This window comes from Gymnodraco acuticeps, unplaced genomic scaffold, assembly GCF_902827175.1.
Source record: "Gymnodraco acuticeps unplaced genomic scaffold, fGymAcu1.1, whole genome shotgun sequence".
NCBI classification, from domain to species: Eukaryota; Metazoa; Chordata; class Actinopteri; order Perciformes; family Bathydraconidae; genus Gymnodraco; species Gymnodraco acuticeps.
This window is the reverse complement of record NW_022991216.1, coordinates 5,397,048-5,418,790: the sequence shown is the minus strand read 5'-3', so window position 1 is coordinate 5,418,790 and position 21,743 is coordinate 5,397,048. Positions and strand designations below refer to the sequence as shown.

General features: G+C 38.5%; 2 protein-coding genes across 4 annotated transcripts in view; one reads left to right on the top strand and one right to left on the bottom strand.

Moving 5' to 3' along the window:
- The first annotated feature begins 702 nt into the window (after nucleotides 1-702).
- bcl7a (BAF chromatin remodeling complex subunit BCL7A) lies at nucleotides 703-6,884 on the top strand. Its single transcript, XM_034238918.1, has 6 exons — nucleotides 703-889; nucleotides 2,485-2,566; nucleotides 2,727-2,823; nucleotides 2,941-3,090; nucleotides 4,120-4,223; nucleotides 4,519-6,884. The coding sequence occupies exons 1-6, from the start codon at nucleotides 798-800 to the stop codon at nucleotides 4,591-4,593; spliced, it is 600 nt and encodes a 199-aa protein (XP_034094809.1). The 5' UTR covers nucleotides 703-797; the 3' UTR covers nucleotides 4,594-6,884.
- A 342-nt stretch (nucleotides 6,885-7,226) lies between these two features.
- clip1b (CAP-GLY domain containing linker protein 1b) overlaps nucleotides 7,227-21,743 on the bottom strand; it is a 32,708-nt gene continuing 18,191 nt past the window's right edge. For 2 of the 3 annotated variants that reach the window (XM_034238912.1, XM_034238914.1), the window contains 8 exons: nucleotides 17,024-17,130; nucleotides 13,500-13,545; nucleotides 13,263-13,306; nucleotides 11,706-11,793; nucleotides 11,451-11,616; nucleotides 11,278-11,366; nucleotides 11,040-11,152; nucleotides 7,227-10,378 (listed from right to left, as the gene is read on the bottom strand). In XM_034238912.1, the coding sequence (XP_034094803.1) occupies nucleotides 10,144-10,378; nucleotides 11,040-11,152; nucleotides 11,278-11,366; nucleotides 11,451-11,616; nucleotides 11,706-11,793; nucleotides 13,263-13,306; nucleotides 13,500-13,545; nucleotides 17,024-17,130 (888 nt within the window). In that variant the 3' untranslated portion in view covers nucleotides 7,227-10,143. The remainder of the gene's footprint in view (nucleotides 10,379-11,039; nucleotides 11,153-11,277; nucleotides 11,367-11,450; nucleotides 11,617-11,705; nucleotides 11,794-13,262; nucleotides 13,307-13,499; nucleotides 13,546-17,023; nucleotides 17,131-21,743) is intronic. The other variant, XM_034238913.1, reaches the window with a different exon arrangement.

Here is a 21,743-nt window from a genome sequence, read left to right as displayed (position 1 = left end):
ATTTATCCCTGGGGAAATTCAGGCGTTTATAGCAGCAACAGGGTCAGAGTGAAAAACAGGATTCGCTTAAGGTAAAAAATAAAGATAAAATAGAATACAAATGAAAATAATAACACAAAAATGTAAAGTTAAAAATAAAATGATAAAGTCATAGTAACTGTTGAAAAAATATATAACGGTCAACGTTGATCATTTGAATGTACATATACATATTTGGATTGTTAAATATATTTACATAATATATTTACATTGTGACTTTGTAACTTAGGTATTATTACTACTTTGACATTTATTGAAACTACCTGTATTTATATTAATATATTATTGTATTTAATGTGTATTGTACTATATGTTTACACAAAGTGTACTTTTTCTTGTAACTTGCTCTATACCTGTTTTTCTTTCTTTCTTCTGTTGTTTGTACCAGTATGTTCATTTTTTGTTTCCCACTGGGCCAAGGGAAACACAATCTTCTGCCCTGTATGGAAAGCAATACACTCCCACTTATCTTTCTTATGTTATTTACGTATGTACTTACGTTATGTACTTCCTCCACGTTTTAAACCAAACTTCTACTAGTTTCGAGCTGTATTTGCTGGATGAGAGCAGTTTCTTTGTTGTGCTCCACACAGCAGGGACAGGGAGACAGATCTGTCTTCATAGTGCAGCTGCAGCCAGCCCCCCTCTCTCTGCTCTATCAGGCCGCGCATGCGCAGTGGCTCCTCTGTGCGCTCTACTGTTTGCATTGTGTCTGAACTGCCGGCGAGCTTTAAAAAAATATTATACCCACCGCGGCAATGTCGGGCAGGTCGGTCCGAGCTGAGACCCGGAGCAGGGCTAAAGATGACATCAAGCGGGTTATGGCCGCTATTGAGAAAGTACGAAAATGGTAAGAGAGTGAGAGGGGAAAAAGCGGGCTTCGTTATCTAACACGAGAAAGGCTTCGTTGGGGGGGGAGAGGGAAGGGGACGGGGGTGAGGAATGAAATTGAAAGAAAAGGATGATTTCTGAACAGATGTACTTACAGCTCAGGTGCACCGGGGCGCACTCGTGCTGCTCACCGCCTCAGCCCGGTGTCTGAACGCTTTGTATCACTCAGATTGTAGCGGTTTTTTCCATTAACGGCAAAGGGTTGAACCCAGAAGCCATTTCGATGCAGTCACATGAAGCCATTGCTGCCCGCTGTTTGAGCTTGAAGCTCGGCGGCGGGTTTATTTAGCACCGAAACCTCCGATAACTGTTGACTTGGACACAATTTGACGACGGCGCTCTTGAGTCAGAGCACTTTAGTCCGTCTGGAGTTTTAAATTAAGCGCTTTGAGTCGCCCTTTAGGTCCAATAGAGAAGAAGGCACGGTGGGGGTTGGGAGAGGGAAGTAGCATGGCTGAACACGTAGTGACTCAGTCTTAACGTTTCACACAAAACACACTTGTATTCACATTTAACAGCTCACACAAACACATTGTAATGCAGGGAATATATTGTTAATGTTTAGGTGTGTACATGTATATGTTGTTTTTTTTTTATCAGGTTGTTTAATCAAATGTCCCCAGGTCAAAGTCAGTAAAAGTTAGTGGTTTGAAAATAACATTAATTTAATGTTTTTAACATTTAAAATAAAACACATTGTATACACTGAAAAGTAAGATTAAAGGTACACATATGCTTTTTTACAAATATATATTTATTTTTCTGTTGTGTTCAAACGTTATGCTGCTCCAAAGTGGCTAACAAGTTACTTTATACAGCATTGTTCATTTAGTCAAGTGACGTTACTGTACTAAAGAAGATACTTTGAGTTATTCTGAGTATTATTATATTCATCTTCATACATTTGATTTCATTACATTTAAAAGGTGAATAATGTAATCCACAACATAAGGATATTGACATTAATATATATGAAGTAAAAATGTATACAAATATTCTCTAAACTAAATGATACTTTCTCAATAGGGAATGCCAGAGTTATACTTTTTGCCTCTATATTTCATTATTTGGAGTTTAAATGATGAATCAAGTTGATCAGAAAATGCATCTGCAACCATGTTTGTTAATTTACTTATTGTTTAAGGATTTGTGCATACAAATAATACATATCCTTTGGTTCCAGCTACTCCAATGTGAATATTTGCTGATTTGATTCAAAAGTATTGTAACGGCCTTGGTGTAATTGCATTAAGAGACATAATGAGTCTTTTGGGGTCAGTAGTGATTTTTTATAGTCTATTTATTAATAATGGGATATACTCATGCTGTGTAAATCCTAACAGTCTCCATTCACAGACATTGAGTAGTCATTTAGCAAAAAACTGCCCTACGCTCACCCAACTCTAGCTGCTAAAATATGATAAGTTGTTTTATCTTTCTGCATTGTGTCATTTTCACTAACAATCTATCTAAACACTATAAGACCAAGGTAATGTTCTTAATTGTATGATGCCCTATAGCCTTTGAGTCAGCTTTTTTATTTATCCTACACAGGGAGAAGAAATGGGTGACTGTTGGAGACACGTCCCTTCGCATCTTCAAGTGGGTGCCAGTGACGGAGCCCAAATCAGAGGATGTGAGTTCAGCCTCTTTAAGGGGTTATAATTGTCCTTTAAAGTGAACACACTATGTAACTTAATGTTTTCAGCAGGCGTGTTTGTAGGTTGTTATATTCCAGTAAAGCATGGAAATTGCTTCTTTTTTTTTTACAACATATACTTTTTCCCTTTTTGTAGAAAAATAAAAACAAGAAGAAAGGTAAAGATGAGAAATACGGCTCAGAGCTGACGACTCCAGAGAACAGCTCTTCTCCAGGGATGATGGACATGCACGGTACGTAGTGAAAGCCTTAAAGGGCATGGATTTGCAGTGTCTTTTACTCACTCTTATTTAACAATGTTTAACAATCCTACAAAAACAACAACATGTACTCCTCTCCGTCTTCTCTAGATGACAATAGCAACCAGAGCTCCATCGCTGACTCCTCCCCGGTGAAACAGGAGAACAGCTGTAGCACCAGCCCGACCCCGGAGCCCTCCGCCACGTCTCACCGCGAGAGCAGCGAGATCAAGAGCGACCAGAGCCCGGACAGCAAGAGGGGTCAGTCACCCTCACACCGCCAACATCAACAAACATCATTCTTTCTAACTCAACAGACAGCTAGCAGGTGGTCGTGTGGCTGATCAGATGCATGATTAGCCTCTTCCTGTTTTTGTTTTTCTGCTCTAATCTTCTAATGTCGGGACCAGAAACATCACGACTTGCTCTTATTTTAATAGGAATTTAACAGAAAACTAGCAGGTTGTCATAAAAAATAAGCACTTTTTCTTTACTTTCTTTTTTAACAATTCGTCCAATCGTCTCAGCTCTAAATAAGATATCCAATATATTGTTTTTCAAATCTTTTTCACATCGTACATAATAAAAAGGCAGCAACATTTGCTGTCTGATGAACCTAAAATGATAAATATTTTATAATAAAATGTGTTAGTGGACTCTGTATTCCTCACACGCCCGATTATCATTCATTAAGGTTTCTATAACTCCTCTGTCTGAATAACACAAAGCCATCACTTGAACAGACGGATGAACCCATCTATGCAAAGCGGGGCTGCAACAGATGAATATAGGATATTAATGTGACTCAGAAAATAATTCTTAAAATGCGCTCTTCACATTTCCAAAAGGCAAAGGTGACTTCCAATTGCTTGTTTTGTTGAACGTTGAAACTAATGAACTGCCATAAGAAAAACGGCAAATAGTAGTAGTTGAGAAAGTAAAAATAGCAGGTTTTAGGGGAATTTCTGCTTTAAAAAACGACTTATTTCTGCTTATGAAAAAATAAATAATCAGAATATTTGCTGATAATGTCTTTTTCTCTTTAGCTTTTAAATCTTAATGTTTCCAGTTTTGATCTTTCCATCCTTGTTGTTAAACTAAACTGAACTGTTTAGTCTGAAATGACTCCATGTCACCGTGCAGTTACTCCACACCACCACACTGTGTCATTAAAGGGTCAGGAACAAGCCATCCCCAACACATCACCGACAACAACATTGTTCAGTCCTCCACTGCCAGATAAATAAATGCTCCCATGTTCTAATTTTTTTATGTTTCTTTATTCCTCAGGTAAGACCACGTCTTCATCAGAGACCTCAGAGAGAGCACCGAGTGCCAAGAGAGACCTTCTGCCCTCGGGGGAGAAGGACTCTTCAGACAGCAAAGCCACTCAGGTACAAACATGTCCCCAAACTACTTTCAAAACTCATCAGTATCTGAAATTATTATTATTATTATTATTACTACTACTACCATATATCAATGGCAAATTACTATCTATTTTTTAAGAAACAAAACTGCTGCCTTATTTCCCGATGCTGTGAGCACCACAACATCTTTAAATCTAATGTTTTAGAAATTATTTTACTCCATTTTATTGGTTTTGTAGCAAAAATCACAGCAAATATTTCCAAAACCAAACAAAGTGTCTATGATTCATATTTTTTTTAATTTCCTTTTCTGTTTTAGGACCTAGATGAGGACACCCCACCCAGCAAGAAAACCAAACTGGAGTCCTCGTCTCCAGACTTTGAGGAGAGTTAAATGTTTGGAGCTGAGTCATTCCTCTCCTCCCTCTGCCCTTCCCTCCATTACCTCTAGATAATTTAGGGCTAATGGACGCACCGGCTCTCCTCTCACCACCCCACCTCCCTTTCTCAAAACCGAAAGGGGAACAGACGTCTCTCTTCCCCTCCTCCAGTCTGCCCTAACACTCCTCTGCCACAGAGGGAGGATGGATATTACCTCTATTCGCTGGTCCCCCCTCCGTGCTTCCTTCCACACTTCTTCACTAATGCCAAGAGAAGCTCTGACCCCGGGCTGCAGACCCCTCTGTGACCCCCCGCCAGGCCAGCCCTCAAACACTGACCTGCATCTGTGACTGAAAAGAGTTAACACTGGGGATCTGAGATTAGGACGAGGTTGGTCCCAGGCGCTAATCTGAAACCGTTTTTAACACATTTTACTGCTAACGGTTAGCTCGGGATAGAGGCTAACTGGGTGTCAGATCAGCGGCTACCGGGGGGAACCTCCACCCTAAGACCACGTCACTTCAATCCTCCCGATTCGCCTCCTGTTAGACTAATGTTCTATATTTGTTTAGGAAACGTTTAGGGTTTTTTTCTCAGGAGGGTCAATGCACTGTTATGGTATGTCACAATCGATCACAGATAGATTTTCTGTTGTAGTGGAAGTCTTTTTTCTCTATCCATGAAAAGTTCTCCATTCATATCTTTAAATTAGTTTGTGGTTTGTAGAAGGAGATGGTACTGGTCGAGATAAACTCTTGGATATGTAGTGAGCACAGGCATAGGTGGCGTAGATCACGAAGGTGTGCCTTGAGTGGCTACGATTTAAAAACACGCTTTAGGTCAAGCCGCTCTTGAATTACAATTTTGGTGCCATGTTTGTTTTTTTCCCTTATAATCATCACTTATTAGTGTAATCCAATATTTATAATCAACTGCAACACTTGTTTTTTTGTTAAAGGAATGGTTAATTTTTGTAATAATCACTTATCAAGAGTTCAATTCCACTCTGTATGTTAAATGTAAAGCTGTTAGCTTAGCATGAAGACTGGAAACAAAAGGAAGCTAGCCTAATAGTTTGTAAACTCCTGTTTTTAATACAGATTAAAGTACAAGACCATAATATTTAAATTAATGAGCTTTAGAGGAATAAGCTTTTTGTCTTAGTATGAAAACAAAGAAGATATTTTCCAGATTATTATAAAGTTGGACTTTTGTACCTTCAATAAGAGTCAGACTATCTGTTTCCAGGCTGTGTGCTATGCTAAGCTAACTATGTTTGGACTGTGGCTTTATATTTTCAGCACAGTCATGAAAGTGTTTTTTCCCAAAATGTGGAACTATTCCTTTAAAACATTTGTAGACTGGAATGTGAACACTACCCAGAATAATTTACATTTGCCGCACATTTAAACATCTGCAAACCTCCTGAATCGGAGTCTCTGGTCTGTGTCTACTTCAGGGGACGTTTTTCTTTCTTCCTCCAAAGTAGAGACAGAGCAGTTTGTGGGACTGGTTTCCGTCTGCTCCACTATCATAACCTGTACTGACTCACTTCTCATCTCTGCGTATCGCTACTATCTCTGACAGAAGGGTCTTTAGCTCGAGCGTTGGTTTGTGACTCTCCTTACGGTGCTCTCTATCGACTGAATCCATACACGTGTGGCATCGAGCTCTCGGTTTTCGTGCAGATTTGTGCAATTTACTTGAACTTTATATTGACAAAAAAGCGGATTCAGACCTGTGACCTCGTAATGAACAACCTCACACATTAACTTTCATTAATATTTACTGAATATGGATTGAATCACTGCAAACCAATGACTTCATGACATAACAGGGGCTATAAGAAGTACTTCATGATGCGGAATTACTTGATCAGATTTCAACAAATCAGCATTCACATGGATGGAGAGAAAAGAAAAAAAACAATTGTCTCAGTTTAGAGGATGGATTAGCATATACCTCATTCCCAGTCCAGCAGCGCTGGAACTTAAAATGCTATGTATTGACATTAACAGTTATAAACAGCATTATGTACACTCTGTTTAAAAAATCTCACCTATGTTGTAGCTTTCACCTGATTGAGCCGATTGCTTATAGTTTGCTCATAACTGTGTTTTAAAAAAACAAAGAAAAAAAGAGCTGTGATATAATATCTTGTATGTTGTTTTTTTCTTATCGGGACCAGTTTGTTTGACTTTAGATCTTGTACAGATTTATGGTTTGGTTTGACTTATTTATTCCATCAGTAGTGCTTGGTTTTTATTATGTCCAATGGTTTTCTTAATAAAATTCACAAAAGTTTCTGGTCTTTGTGTTCAATGTTTGGACGGAAGGGTTAGACCATTTGTAGTACTAGTTTACGTTTTATATATATATTATATTTCTTTATTATTATAAAGGTTTAAATAATTGATTGACCTAAATCTAACATCTTTGAAACGTGTCCATCCTGTACAACTGTTGCATCTCACACAATTCTTTTCAGGACTTTTGATACAAAGAACTTGTGTCAATGTGCTTTTAACTTAACAAATATATAAATGCAGGACTTTTACTTGTAGTTATTCTACATTGTGCCAATACTGCTTTAAATATATCTGAGAGTGTTTTCTGCTAGAGTGAAAAAACCACATGAGCATGAGCTTGTTTTAAAGTGTTTCTATTGGACTGCTCAGGAGTATACAGAACATAGAAAACAGTGACATCTTACACCACGTAAACATCTGTAAAATAGTTTCCAAACCATTTCTAGATAGTGCCTGAAATAGTTACATATATAAAACATTACACTAATAATAATAATTAGACGCATCACTTATAAAGTACACAATGTTTTAAAGTCTATACAAATGTTGTTTTTCTCTCGCATTATACAACAGGGCAGAAAAATAAAATGTTGTACACATAAAAGCTTTCTTTTGTCTCATGGCACTGTGTACACATTTATCAGAAGGACGCCTCTGATTAGTATTTACAAAGGTTAGTCACATGTATTAAAATACACTGTTACACGGGAAGATTCAATATGATCCAAATATTGTGCTTAAGAACAAGAGGAGTCAAATACAAGTCGCTACACAGGCTACATTTAAAATAATAGTTTGACATTTTCTGGGAAATATGTTCACTTTCTTAGAGGTAGTTGAAATGATTGATACAACTTTAATATCTGTCTATGAAAGGAGTTATCTAAAGATAAACCGTATTATTGCACTTATTAAATGATCAGACCGAGGATGGACTGTAAATAAGGAAAGATTCAAATAAGCTGCAGCAGAACCAGCTTTCATTTTTCTCAAAATAAAATATTCCTCTTCCTCCTAAAAACTTGGCACCTGCATTACCCACAATGCAACCAGACTACCAACTAACAGATTCATGTGGCATGTTGACCTGTGTTAAAAAGAATGCAAGGAACATTTAAATATCTGGTTGTTAATTAAGTCTGTTGTTTTGTTTTGTTCCCATTTACAACCTTAACCTCATGTTTAAAACTGCGACCATAATCAGGGAGGCAATATCATTTCCTCAAAATGTACTAAACATGCAGTTTAGATGTATGGAAACACCATTCTGTGGGAAAACTGTTTTTTACCTGGAGACACTAGAAGCTTTTAAGTACTTTTCTTTACTCCCCAAAACCTCGATACAGACTTTAGGTGTCAAATTGTTGCAGTTACCCTGTAAATACAGTATAAGACTACATCTGCCTTTCAGCACCTCTAATTTTAACATCTTGATTAGTTAACCTGTAGGAAAACCAGTGTCTAAAAAACGTTTACACACTTTGTGCTAAGCTAAGCTAACCTGCCTTAACTTGGTTCATATTTGTCATACAGACAGAGTAGTGTCGATCATCCCATCTAACTCTCCACCAGAAAGCAAATAGGTGTATTTCCAAAAAATGTCAAACCAGTTAAAAGAGGGCAGTATGAAATGGGATGGAATAATCTGTACTGACTCTTAAAATAAATGCACTTTTGTTTAGAATCAAAGTTAAAGCGCTGTTTGTTTCGGCTGAATCTTTAAAGTGGACAGTGCAAACAAAATTAAGTTAGTGTAGAGGCTTCTATAGTTTTATCTGGTTAGTTTTCATTCTGTAACATGAGGCGTTTGCATTTCAGAAGCCCGTCTAGTGGTCCTAGTTCAGACTTTACACTTTAATCAGTGCTAGCTTATGTCCCTGTAGGAATGTCACTGGTTAGCCAAACATCAGACAATAAATAACAAAATGCAACAACGTCATCATCAACGAAACCTCTGGAGCTCTCAGTGGCATTCATCGAGAATATTAACCTGAATGATGATCTATGGAAATGAGACAACACAAATCTATCTAATCAAGTGGTTCATTTTGTGTCTGTTCTGCACATGTCGATGAACTTTAAAACTCAAAGTCTACACCATTATAGACCAGACGTCCTTAAAGTGCTTTGAATTTATTTTACTTTAACACCCAAAATTCCTGGTGCAGGCTGACGAAGATATTAATAGTGAGATGGATTTGTCCAAACATAAATCTGTGACTTCATACCAAATGTAAACGAGTAAACTGACCTTCCTGTGTAAAATCTGTCCCTTTAAGTCAAGGTGTATGTAATTAGTTTGTTGTCTTTGTTTGCATCTCATGGCGTTCACTGAGAAACCTGGGAAGCTACCATTTCCAACGTCAAGACTGACATTTACTCAAAGTATTAGAGGTTTTACATAGATTAATATTTAGGTTGATAATGACTGAGTTATAGGGCCACTAAAAATACAAAAGAATATCAAATAAAGAAAAAGCCACAATCAGTTATATTATACAGTCATAATATTTAAACAATAAGACAGGTGTCTATTCAAAATCTTTTGAGTATAATGCTTTAATAATTTGTCGTAAAATATTTGGAAATAACAATTTTTTTCAAATAATTAATGCGATTAGATTTGATGACTTCCTGTATAATTCAGCTTTTTTCTCAGAACATTATGCCTCATTTCTTTAGAATGTTAGTTTATATTTTTCCTGGACCTTATAATTCATTTTAGGTGGATATGCTGGAAGAAGCACTTACTAACATATTAGTAAATATTATAAAATTAGTAAAAAGTTAGACATGGCAGTATCTGTCTGATTTTTGCAGCCGTATAGACTTGAGGAATGTGTTACTTAAGACAGTAATATAGAGGTGCTTCATTTTCCCTTATTTAAACTGTGCTTAATCAAGTTGCATCATTCTCTGCTAAATATCAAATAAAGCCTAAAAAACAACAGAAACAAACTTAAATGCAAAACAGCACGATAAAAACGTTGAGTGCAGAGGACGGATTCCTTTTTGTTATAAACATCAATATTGCGTAGTATATTTGGACGAGCGTTGTGCATTACAGTTTATCTTCAGAGAAAAGCTGCAGAGTAGAGATTCAGACCAGGACAGTGGCTACCAGTGATATGCATAAATACAGTAGAAAAATACAATATCGAAAAAATCTGACGGGAATTAAGCTGGAGGGTGAAAAGGTGAGTTTAGGAGGAAAAGGAAGGAATTTAAATGCCGGTAAATATCTGTTGGAGCTACTAGAAGGTCTGATCATCGTTGCAGGACTCGGTGGCGTGTCCGAAGGCCTCGCAGAAGTCGCAGTACGGCCTCTCGTCGGCCGGGTTGCCTCGGTAGGTGGTGTGGGGCACCGAGTCGGGGCTCTGGGCCTGGGTGGGGCAGTCCTCCGTGTCGTGGAGGTCAAAGCTGTCGCAGATATCGCAGAACAGACGCGGAGTCGCCTTCTTTTCCCGCTTTGACTCACCGTCATCAAACCTGCGGCAGAGAAAAGAGTCATGTGTGTGATGTATCTTCTCCCTCTCCTTCCATCATAGCCACACTGTTTCACTGGGTGACCTGTACATACTTCAGTAGCATGAACACACACAATGTAGTTTATTTGAACTCAATCCCACATATAGTACACCATCCCTCCGTAACAAAGAGTACCAAATATGGATTCATCCGCAGATAGAAATAGTCCACAAGAAATACAATATTTCCCGTTTGTTTAATAAAAATCTACAGTAACCAGGGTTCAGATGTTTGTTTAATAACTTGAAAGGAAATCAAAAGTGTAAAAATCACAATATTTCTGCACATAAAGCCTTCAATGGGTTAAATAATGAACTTCAGGGGGCTTGTATGCATATTTTGTAGGACAAAACCACTAACTGTCTGTCCTTGTTTCCAGCCTTCTAGCCTCCAAGCTAACTTTGCCTGGCTGTAACTTCACGTTTAACAGACAGACATGATGAGTGGTATCAATGTTCATTTTCTCTCATTTAAGCAAAGTGTGGTTAGGCAGGTAAGGCTTCTGCTTATGACTTTTTTTCATTTTCTTTAATCAGCCAATCACTTTCTCAATGACTTGTTATGATTGTATCAATTTGCAATAACATAAGAACACAGAGAAGCTTCATTTGATATCCCTTACTTATCAGTGTCGTCGTTGCCGTTGAACTCAGCCAGAGCGAGCTTCTTCAGTTTGATCTTCAGCTCCTCGTTCTTCCGCTGCAGATCCACGATCACACTGTTCAGGAAGTTTATCTGATGGAGACGAAGCGAGACACAGATCACCTTCAAGTGGGCACAGATAAAAGCTGAGAACATACATTTTTGTTATCTTCTCCACCTTTCTTTGTTTGGCCTTTCAAACCCTTTAAAAATCCCACCTTTGTAAGAATTTCTTTTCGTCCTGACAGTCTTACCTGCCCCTCGGCGAACTCCTTCTCCTCCCTCAGCTGCTCCAGCGCTGTGTCGCCTGCAGGAGCATCAGAAAACAGGTTGACAAAAACAAAAATATCCTCACCAGAGCAGAGTTCATGTTTTCTCCTCCTCTCCTCACCTGAGGGTGGAGCCTCCCAGTCTTCTCCCTCTGAGGCCTGTGATCCCATGAGCCTTTGCTCCAGACTGTGGACTCGGCTCTGCAGCTGAGCTTTGTCTCTCTCCAGCGTCTCCACGGCCGAATGCAGCGTCTTGGCCATGGCGTTTTCTCCTCGAAGTGCGGCGATCTGCAGCAACACAGAAACATATGAAACCCTCATCAAGCTGAGAGAAGAGTGACGTTTCTAAAGAATTTGTAAAGGTCACGTGTGAATACCTCGTTCCTCAGAGTTTCCAGTTCCCGGTCTTTGTCTGAGATTAAGGCTCCAGTGGATTTCTGGAAGTTCATTTCACCATCCGTTTCTCTGTAAAAAGACCAAAGACAGGATAGATTAAGAGATAACCAATATTTAGACTGAGGTCATCTTTGTTTTTTATAATCTCTTTGCATACTTTAGTTTTCTATTGTTGAAACTAAACGTCTTTTTCAGGATTGTGTGATCCAAACAATTCGAATGACTTAAAACGAAACAGATATATGGCATAAAGATGGATCATCATCTCCAAAATGTACACAAATATTATGCTCAAATCCGTATTTGTTAGCATTTAGCAGACAAAGAGCGGCACACACCTGGTATAAAAGGCGGTCTGATAGAATCATACATTTATTTTGTATGACCAGAACATTGTATTTGATCTGATGAACAATCTTTATCAAATTGAAGATTCGTGAAAATATCATAAAATATAACATTTGAAGCTTCATTCAAAAACTTCAAAGCTTTAATATAAAAAGGGACATTTGGTGAAGCCCTAGTAAAACATGAACTTTACCCAACTGTAAAGGTTACAGCATATATACAGTTGTAAAACACGATGCTGGATTTCACATCGACACAGTCAAAAACCATGAATCATCCGCTGTGTATTTACACCACCTGCCCCAGTGATACCCAGGAGACACCATCTCTGCTTCAGCCTTCTTGATAAATGAAAGTGGATGTGAATCAGGTCGTTTCACTGAATCACATCTCCTGTCTTCTTCCCCTCCACCTGAGAACACACTCTCGCTCCAAATGTATTATTTCTGCTCTAATTATTGTGCATCACCTCTTCATTTCCCTACAGCCGACACCACAGAGCCGTCAGCTGCTCTCCATCTCTCTTCTCCTTGCTCTGATCACTTTCACCTACGACTGTCATCCTGTCTATCATTTACACCTCATCTAACATTCACTGTTAACTGAAGTCTCTGCTCTGAAGATGTTTAAATCCTCTGATAACTGAGCTAAGAAGGCAAAAACTTTCTGTTTCCAGACTTAGAAAGTGACTAAAATAAGACCAAACAAACACAATGAACACATTTAAAACATCTTACTCTCCTACCAGAAGTGGAAAGGTCTGCCAGGCCTAATATTCTGATAAACACAATCACATAATATACCCTTAAATCAGCATAAAACTACATTATATTGGGTTATAATTCATTGAATTAACTGACTAAATTAGGGAATCACTTTTAATAAGCCAGTGTATTATACATTATACATTTCATTTAGCTGACGCTTTTATCCAAAGCGACTTACATACCATATATACCAGTTCATTACATATTCACTGGATCGACTATCAATTAAGGTTCATCAAGTAAATCACAACATGTACATAATAATTAAAGAAGCATCAATGTCACACTTTCATGTTTAAAGTGTGTACAGCCTCAAGGGATTTCCAAATAACATATAAAACAGTCCATCAGCGTGGGTTAGAAGAACATGACAGAAAAATAAAACATACATATTTATTAGGGACATATGTCCTAGTCTCTTACCTGGTCTTCATGTCTGCCTGCTGACTGTTGCGGTCGTCATTGTGCTGAGAGGGAAACACACACACGAGGCATTTAAATAGAAGCTAAACCCGTCTGAGCTCGGTCGCACAGAGGGAAGTAAATCCTCGCGGTGCCAAAACCTATTAATCAAATCACCGTTTCTGACTCAAGAAACCCTGATCCATGACAGGAAGAAGGACGTCGTTTATATAATAAAATATTTGGAAAGGTCTGTACCTCCTCAAGATGCTGAGACTTCTGGGAGGCCAGCTTCAGCTCCTCACTGCAGGGGAAGAGGAGGAAGAGAGTTTAAAGTGTGCACTGAAGGAAGGTATCTGTGTCACCATCACTGCTGTATGCTTATATCTGGTGTGGGGCCAGATGTGTTCACACCTGTTAAACATGCACCCACACTTTAACAAACTGGCACCTGCTCAAAATGTTGGTGCAAAAAGTGCTTATTTCAGAGTTGATTATGCCCTGTAAAGTTCTAACCGGTCAGCAGAGGCAGAGCAACATTAGCATTTATTTGGGGTTTAAACACCTCACGGATGTAAAGTCCAATCTTCCCTTTCTTTTTTAGCTCACTTTGGTGTCTCTACCAACTCCTGAGGGTTATATCCCGTTCTTTAGCGGCTAAATGCTCAGAGATATACAGGTTGTTGTTTGTCATTGTTGAGTCATTTCATAGTTCTCTTTTGGTTCATGACTACAATCGAGCCCTATGACACATAGTCCTCTGATCCATTGTTAAAAGGAAAATATTGATTATAGCCACAAAGCGTACGGATAAAGGCTAGTTTAAAATGTATTCAAGTCAATAAGGTCTTCATAAAAGCAGAACATGTTTGCACTACAAACATTGTGAGTTGCAAGTGAATCTACTGTAAGGCCCTCACTTATACTGATACCATGTACAGACTAAAAAGCCATCTGTTGGTCTTTATATCAGCTGCTTATTTCCACTATTACATTGTCCTACTTTAACATCTTAAAGGATTGGACAGCTGTAAACCCACAGTGATTTATACTTGCTGCATAAGATACAGTAGTGATACAGTACACACACATCCACGAGTGAAAACACCACCAGGGAATTCAAAAGCTGACACTTTAATCTCAGCATATGACCAAATGTAGCCCAAGTGTAGCCAGATGCACGCACTGTGTTGTCTGTGAATGTATGAACTTGGATATGTTTGGATGCTGGAACCAAATGATTTTCTGGAGAAATTGAAATTAGCTCCATGTGGGTCATTCTTAGGATTTGTGTCAGAGGAAGAAGCTTTGTGTGACTAAGAGCTGCGTCTGAGCACCAGCTGGGTGAAATGTTTGGCTACCAGTCCCTGCTGTATAACAACATCAGCCATTACAGTTAATGGGAGGAGTTAAAGATAGGACGACTAAATATGGTTTCTTACATATACTTGTAAATAAAAAGTCACTGCAATGTCTGTCATCAGTGTTCTCCAATAGGATACAAATACAAATGTTTTAGCAGAGAGAAGCAGCTGGGGTGAAGATTTTCCAATTTGATGCATGACAAATAGTTTCATGCATCATCTTTGATTTCATTTCTTATTACCTTAGTTTTACGCTCTGTGTTTTTCCAGAGAGAAATGAAATCAAAGCTTATATTTCTAGACAAAAACATGTGGAAGACAGTACAAGAGATCTTGAAGCTGCATTAATGACTTTTGGTCGGTCGACCACTTTGGTCCAATCTAATATTTGTCCACTACTTTATTTGACCAAATACCTGCTAAACTATCTTATCCGATCAGCCTTTACTGCAAAATAGTAAATGTCAGCCAGCTAATAAATGAAACTAAGACATTAACATGCTAATGCTAAGCAGGTTTAATGTTAAACATTGTCATTGTGAGCATGATGCTAACATCCTGATGTTAGCAATTAGTTTAAAGCACTGCTGTACCAAAGAACAGTCTCACAGAGCTGTTAGCGCAGCTGTTTTATAAGCCTTACTAATGAATGAGGACTCACATATATACCCAAACTGACAGGCAAACCAATCAGGATTTGACCTCAACAAAGACCATCAGAGCTGTGGTGCACACAGCTGCTCTCTTAGAAGGAACAAAAGCCACATTTAGTCCACACACTGTGACACACACACTGATGTCATAGTGAAAGTGGCGGCCATGTTGGAGCCAGGCGGTCCTAGGAGCAGCGACGGAGTGATTACATAAGAGCAGCAGACTGAGGAAGGATGGAGAAACACATTGTTGAGACGTGACGGGATGGAAATGGAGGAAATTAAACTGACTGTTTAACAGGATTCACCTTTATGCAGAATGTTTGGTTTAAAAAAGAAAAGGCATTGATATTATAAACGCAGGTTCTCTGCAATAATATTGCTTGACATTTCCATCTGCTGCGCCTCTCGAAGGATGCTACATATTGATGACTATAATCCAGCCAATTAGATTCATCTGGAGCTCTGACGTCACAGCTCTGGGCTCTGATGACTCAGGGGAGGTGTGTCAGAATGATGTAAAGACTCAAAAACACACGCACACACACAAAGTCTATAAATAGACCTCGACTTTGGGCTGGAGATCATCAAACATTTGGAAGTGAAAACATGCTGATAAAAGATGCAGTATTTTTACCCGGCATCAAGAACAGTTTTAGCTGAGCGGTCAGTCAGAGCGCTGCTGGTAATTGTTATGAATTTGTTGCTATGCCAACACAGTGGAAGCCATGAAAGTAATCATGTTAATAGATTTAGCTTCATCATGCTTTGCCCCTCTCTATGCATGAGGGTCTTAACTGGATCATACCAGTGGTTTTTCATGTGACCAATTAGTACTTTCACTTAATAGCAAACCATTTTGCAAAACACATTTTACATTTTCTTAACCACTTCATGGATCTGTTTTCATTCATCTACATGAATTCCAAGAGTAAGAACAAGATCAAAATAAAGTAATATAACAAATGCATTTTGTGATAATTCGGGCTCCCTTACAGTCAAGATGGCAGCGAGGACAACAAAAGATTTCTTCAACTTGTATCATGCCTAACTTAAGTGGATCATATTTGGTAACAGAGTAAATACGTGCTGCTTCAGTTCAAAATGAGACCAAACTTTGTGATGGGTTATACCTTTTTGAGCCACGACTAAGGCCAAAATGTGACCAACAGCAGACTGATTTTAGCCAAACTTATTGACGGAAAAGTACATCCACATTTATATATGACATATTTTTAACAAATGTATATGGGAAATGTAAAAAGAAGACAATATATGTGCTTTGTAGAAATCTTAATCGTAAACAACCATTTGAATAGTGAGGAATTGTGGTTTAAAAATATGAAAGCAATTCCTCCCAAGAGGGATTTCTCACAGTCATGTGTATTGTGCATTGTACTCCACCATCATATCCATAATCACATAATAGCACCCTCTGGCTAATTATGGGCTTTACACAACAATTGATAGCATGTTTACAAGTGGGAGCATCTCTCCAGAGAGCTGCAGATGGAGCCACTTTAAGAACACATTTGACTTTGATATACGCTTGTATTTAAATGTCTAAAATGTAATTAAACCGAGACATTTGCACAGTCCTTTCTTTGTGCTGAATTAGAGCCAGAAATGCAGGCGGGGTCTTTAATGATCAGTACAGACCCTCCGGACAGATTAAGCACACAGCACTCTAATGAACTGGCTGGCTGGGGTCACCTTTACAGGAGACATGGCAGGAAAAAACACATTAGTTATCATGAGTACTCACATTTCCTTGCAGAGGACTCCGATTCTCTGGTTTTCTGAGCTGCTCCGCTCCTTCGACAGGCTCAGCTCCTCCTGGTACTTGGAGTTCTGCTGTTTTAAAGCCTCAAGCTGAAAAGAAACAGGAACGAAAAAAAAGATTCATGAATAATATAAACACACCAAGTTAGAACAACAAAGAACTTTAAGGGAGGTAGTTTCCCCTTTTTTGCTTATTATGTATTCACAGCTAAGATGTTGTTACACTTAAGCCCTATTCTGACTGCATGTATTTTTCCAGGGGAGGTGGGAAGTGAATCTATAAAGCACACTACAGCCACAAGGCAATTCAAAGTGCCTTACACAAAACATTGAGACAAAGTGCAAAAAACACAACTATAGGACATCTAAATACAACTTACTGCCATTCAAAACAGGATAAAATAACCTATAATAAAATAAAGAGGGCAGTGCAGTGTAAGGAGCACTTATGTGGGCAACAATTAAAGCTTCATTACTGGTTGGGGGCACTGTCTGTTCTCCCTGTAATGTGCATCAGGTCGCGTGCTTGTGTTTTAAAGAGACTCCTAAATGACGACTAAAAGAAAGACACCAGGAGAGCAAGCTCTCAGAACATGGGAGATACTGTACTGTGTATACACCTATTTGGTTTTGCACCCTGTGTTTTTTGAGCCTATATTTGATAACATTTTGGCAAAGTGGCATCATTAAAACTCAGCCGGTTTATGTTTGCAGTGGGCCTATGGATCTACTGACAACTATCACTGGATCGCTTTGCCACAGAAGAAAACACTTAATGATCAAAGGCAAGCGTCTTTTTTCTCTCTTATGATTTGAAGGATGCTTTATCTATGATAGACATCAGTGAAACGCACACAATTATATTACTGTGTTTCATGTCTGTGTGTTCATGTTTGAGAAGTAGCACAAACCTTTTTAACTTAAAATCAGACAACATTCAGGAAATCTTCACATTTCAAAACAAGGAACCAACTAATGTTTGGCATTCTCCCTAAAAGATATATTCATCAATTAATATATATTATCAAAATAGTTGTCTATTTTGGTAACCCCGAAGTTTAGTGGCACAAACAATGTTTCTCTCTCTATACTCACTGTGATAAAAGATACAAATGGCCCGGCAAAAATAAAAACATCCTTACTATAACGATGATTAATTGTCTACCTACTGATCAAATAATGAACTCATTGTGTCAGCTACTTTACACCATAAACACCATAATACCACTTCACAATAAAACATCTCTTACGTTAGAAAACAGCTGCAGTTACACAAGAGAAACGATGGGTCATTAGGAGTGAAGCTGCAGTTAATTCTTAAAATACCCAACGCCTTGATAAATGTGATGAGTCAGAAGAGAGCAGAATGGCTTCAGTCCATGTGAAACTAAAAATAATATCCCCAGAGACGACAGTTCCTCCAACTTCACCTCATGCACACTTTCAGTTTCTCATTTAAGTCAGATATCTGGGAGTCCAAAAAAAACCAACACATCTCACTTAACTGTTTTTCTGACATGTGCAGCGCCGCCATGTTCGCAGTTTCAAAATAGCAATAGTCAATAATTAATTACCAAGTATGACTGATAAATCAATACCTTTGCAGTAGCTGGTTAAAACAAAAAAAAACTATTTTCAGAAACTAATGTGTTGCAACTCCCACTTGAAGCATCTGCATTATGTTTCTGTGCTTCTTTGCATATCTTCAACAACTGTGTTTTGGATGCTTCGCACATCTGTCTCTTTCAATATTTATCTCCACCTTCAAAGTGTATAGTCAGCTGAGCGTGCTAAACTAACACAATTATAAACAAACAGGATATCTACACTGATCACAAGCACAGGCTACATCATGACATCTGAAATCAACACCAATTAAAACCTCCATTTATGAAAGCTAATTAGAGACTAAATTAGCACCCTCTTTTCCTGCAAACAAGAAGAAGAAGAAGAAGATTGAAATGCTCTACAATCTGCTGCACTGATCAGGTTTGAATCCCGAGCTCAAAAGCCAAAGCAAAGCAGCCATCCTACCTGGTAGTGAGGTGAGAAGTTGTTATTGGAGTAACCCTGATGCAGAGCAGCTATGTCCATACCTGCACAGCTCCCCTCTGATTTTAACCTATGTTAACCTTCTAACAACAGCAGCGTTGGTGCGATGTCACCCCGCTCTACAGCATCACATGCACAGAATAAAACAAGCTGGGCATCAATAAAGCATCAGCTCTCATCTCCCGCCGTGCACCGCTGCGAGAGGGAAATGGAGCGCGCGTCGCCTCAGCAGCCTCGCTCTCTCTCTCACAGTCGGGTTAAAAGCTGAGCACTTCCATTATGTAAGCCCCACAAGAATCAGCTCCTCCCAGACCCCCCCCCCTCAAACATTCTGCTGCTCACAATCTTGTTTCCTCACTGTCTAACACCATATGTACACACTCTGAAAGATTCACCTTTCATTCAGTGTTTTACATGAATCACAGCAAATACAATCAGCTGTGTGTAAACTGCTTTACCTTACAAGGTCTGATCAAAACAAGAAAGCATTCATGTTGTTTAGTGTTGCAACATGTGTAAGATGTAACGTAGGCTAAAACCCACAATTAATTGTCCTCATCGCCGATGACATGTCTAGAAAATCGCTATGTTAATTAATTGCATTACAATCATTGTGTTTAAACAATGTTTGGTCCAAAAGGCTGAGAAACCAGCAAATAATCACAATTACAGACAAACAAAAGGCATGTTTTTATTTTTTGTCCATCTTCCCCTCAAGACCAAAAGTAATACGTTAACTGTCATAAAACGAAGTAAATGAGCAAATGCCCATATCTAACACAAGCTGAAGCCAAACAAAAAGGTTAAGGGAGTTACAAATACATCCGGTATAAGATCATAGAAGACAGAGAAAACCAGCAAATAAGCACAACTGAGAAGCTGGAGCCAGCTCATTTCGGGGACATCTTTTTCTTAAAGAAGACAAACAGGTGGCAGCCAACAGCCCTAGTATTCATCGGGGTTGAAACTATCAATTATTTTCATCAGCCATTCATTTGTCAGTTATTCTTTCAAATATTGCTTTGGTTCAAATAAATGACCACTGTGTTTAAACTGCTTCTTTAGAAGACCAATAGCTCAAAACCCAATAATACTCTATCCACCCTAAAACTACATCTAAATAAAATAGAAAACAAGCAAATAACCACAACTTCAAAAGCAAACCCAACAAAAAGAAAGCTAACCAGACAGATGTATGTCATATGATTTAAAACACTACAAGTTGTACGTGTAATATATTCAAGTTGATATTTCTTGTCCATCTCTTGGTCTACTTCAATATACCAACATCCTAAGTTTACTACAACAACAAGGCAAAGAAAACCAGGAAAAACACATAACTGAAGCTGGAAACACCCATTTTGCCATTTTGTTGCATCTTTCAACTCTTGCATCATTTCCCTTGTAATCTATCTACTGGTGCTGTCTTATGAAGGCTTTAAACAAAAAACATTATAAATAAGAACAGAAACAATAAATCGCTTTCTAAAGTTTCCTCTATGGACCCAACAGATGTGTGAGAGCACAACACAAGAGCCCGATCTGAAGTCAACCGTTCATTCATGCACACACTCTGCCAGAGTTACATCACAACTTAAAGCAACATGGCTGAGCAGGCAGAACAAGAAGCAGATGTAAGAGCATTCCTGCAGAATCATTTACACCGTGTGTTAGATTTCCTACAAAGACTAAAGTACTGTTCTCGTTAATGTAGCATACATAAACATTTTGAAGATGGTCATGTTATGCTGATCCTATCAGACTCATAGAGGCAAGTACATACAAAGTTAGTGTATGTTGTTCATTTCAACCTTCGAATACAGAAGGTTATATTTTTCCAGCTTTAAGTGAGTTTAAACTATTTTATTAATATCATTTCTATATTATGCCTTACAGTGACTGAGCTGAAAATAACAATTTAAAGGGGAATGGATGACTTTTTCCTATTCTTTCTGACACTAGTAGTGTATAAAAGGGTTGGTATGGTGTCATTTATTTTGGGTTAAAGGAGGACTAAAATAGATGCAACCAAACAGAGAGCGTTCAATCTCTAATCTCCAATGTCCCTCGCTGTCATGACATCAAACATCTGGAGCTCGCAAACAGCTGGAGTCAGAGTGAATAAAGGCAAGCAAGAGGGCACCAGAGAGCCACAGTCTGAGAGCATGGCTGCAGCTGGACAACTGTCAGTCAAACCGCTCTTATGAGGGTGTAATGACACACCTATAGGGGCAATAGAGACAGGGAGAGATGGCTCATAGTATTTCATGCGTGGCTTATTAGATGTGATGACTAGGACTTTCAGAGTCACATGCAGTCAGTGTGGGAATCCTGATGTGAATACATAATAAAAACCCTACCGGCTACAAATGCTAAACCTATGCATGTGCAAGTCCTTTCTTTCACAGGGCAGTGCACACAAAGAAACATGCAGCCTCATGCATGCATACAGTACATAAAGCTTAGGATTCCTCAATATGCTAAAGCACAGCGTGGGCTAGTAAAGCTATAATGTCCAGAGGGCAAGGAGAATTTTATTGCTGACTTTTATATACTTTTTCTTTTTCGAACGAGGCACCTGAAAAGTCAGTCTGAGAATGAAGAAATAGAAATGAAATACTGCTTTTTGTTTACTTCTGTCTTAAATGTCT

What these genes read in the sequence shown, in the direction of transcription:
- bcl7a (XM_034238918.1), top strand. Translation starts at nt 798, where the DNA reads ATGTCGGGCAGGTCGGTCCGAGCTGAGACCCGGAGCAGGGCTAAAGAT. An exon ending in AGGGATGATGGACATGCACG is followed by an intron (nt 2,824 to 2,940) that starts GTACGTAGTGAA and finishes CGTCTTCTCTAG; the next exon opens with ATGACAATAGCAACCAGAGC. An exon ending in GAGCCCGGACAGCAAGAGGG is followed by an intron (nt 3,091 to 4,119) that starts GTCAGTCACCCT and finishes TTTATTCCTCAG; the next exon opens with GTAAGACCACGTCTTCATCA.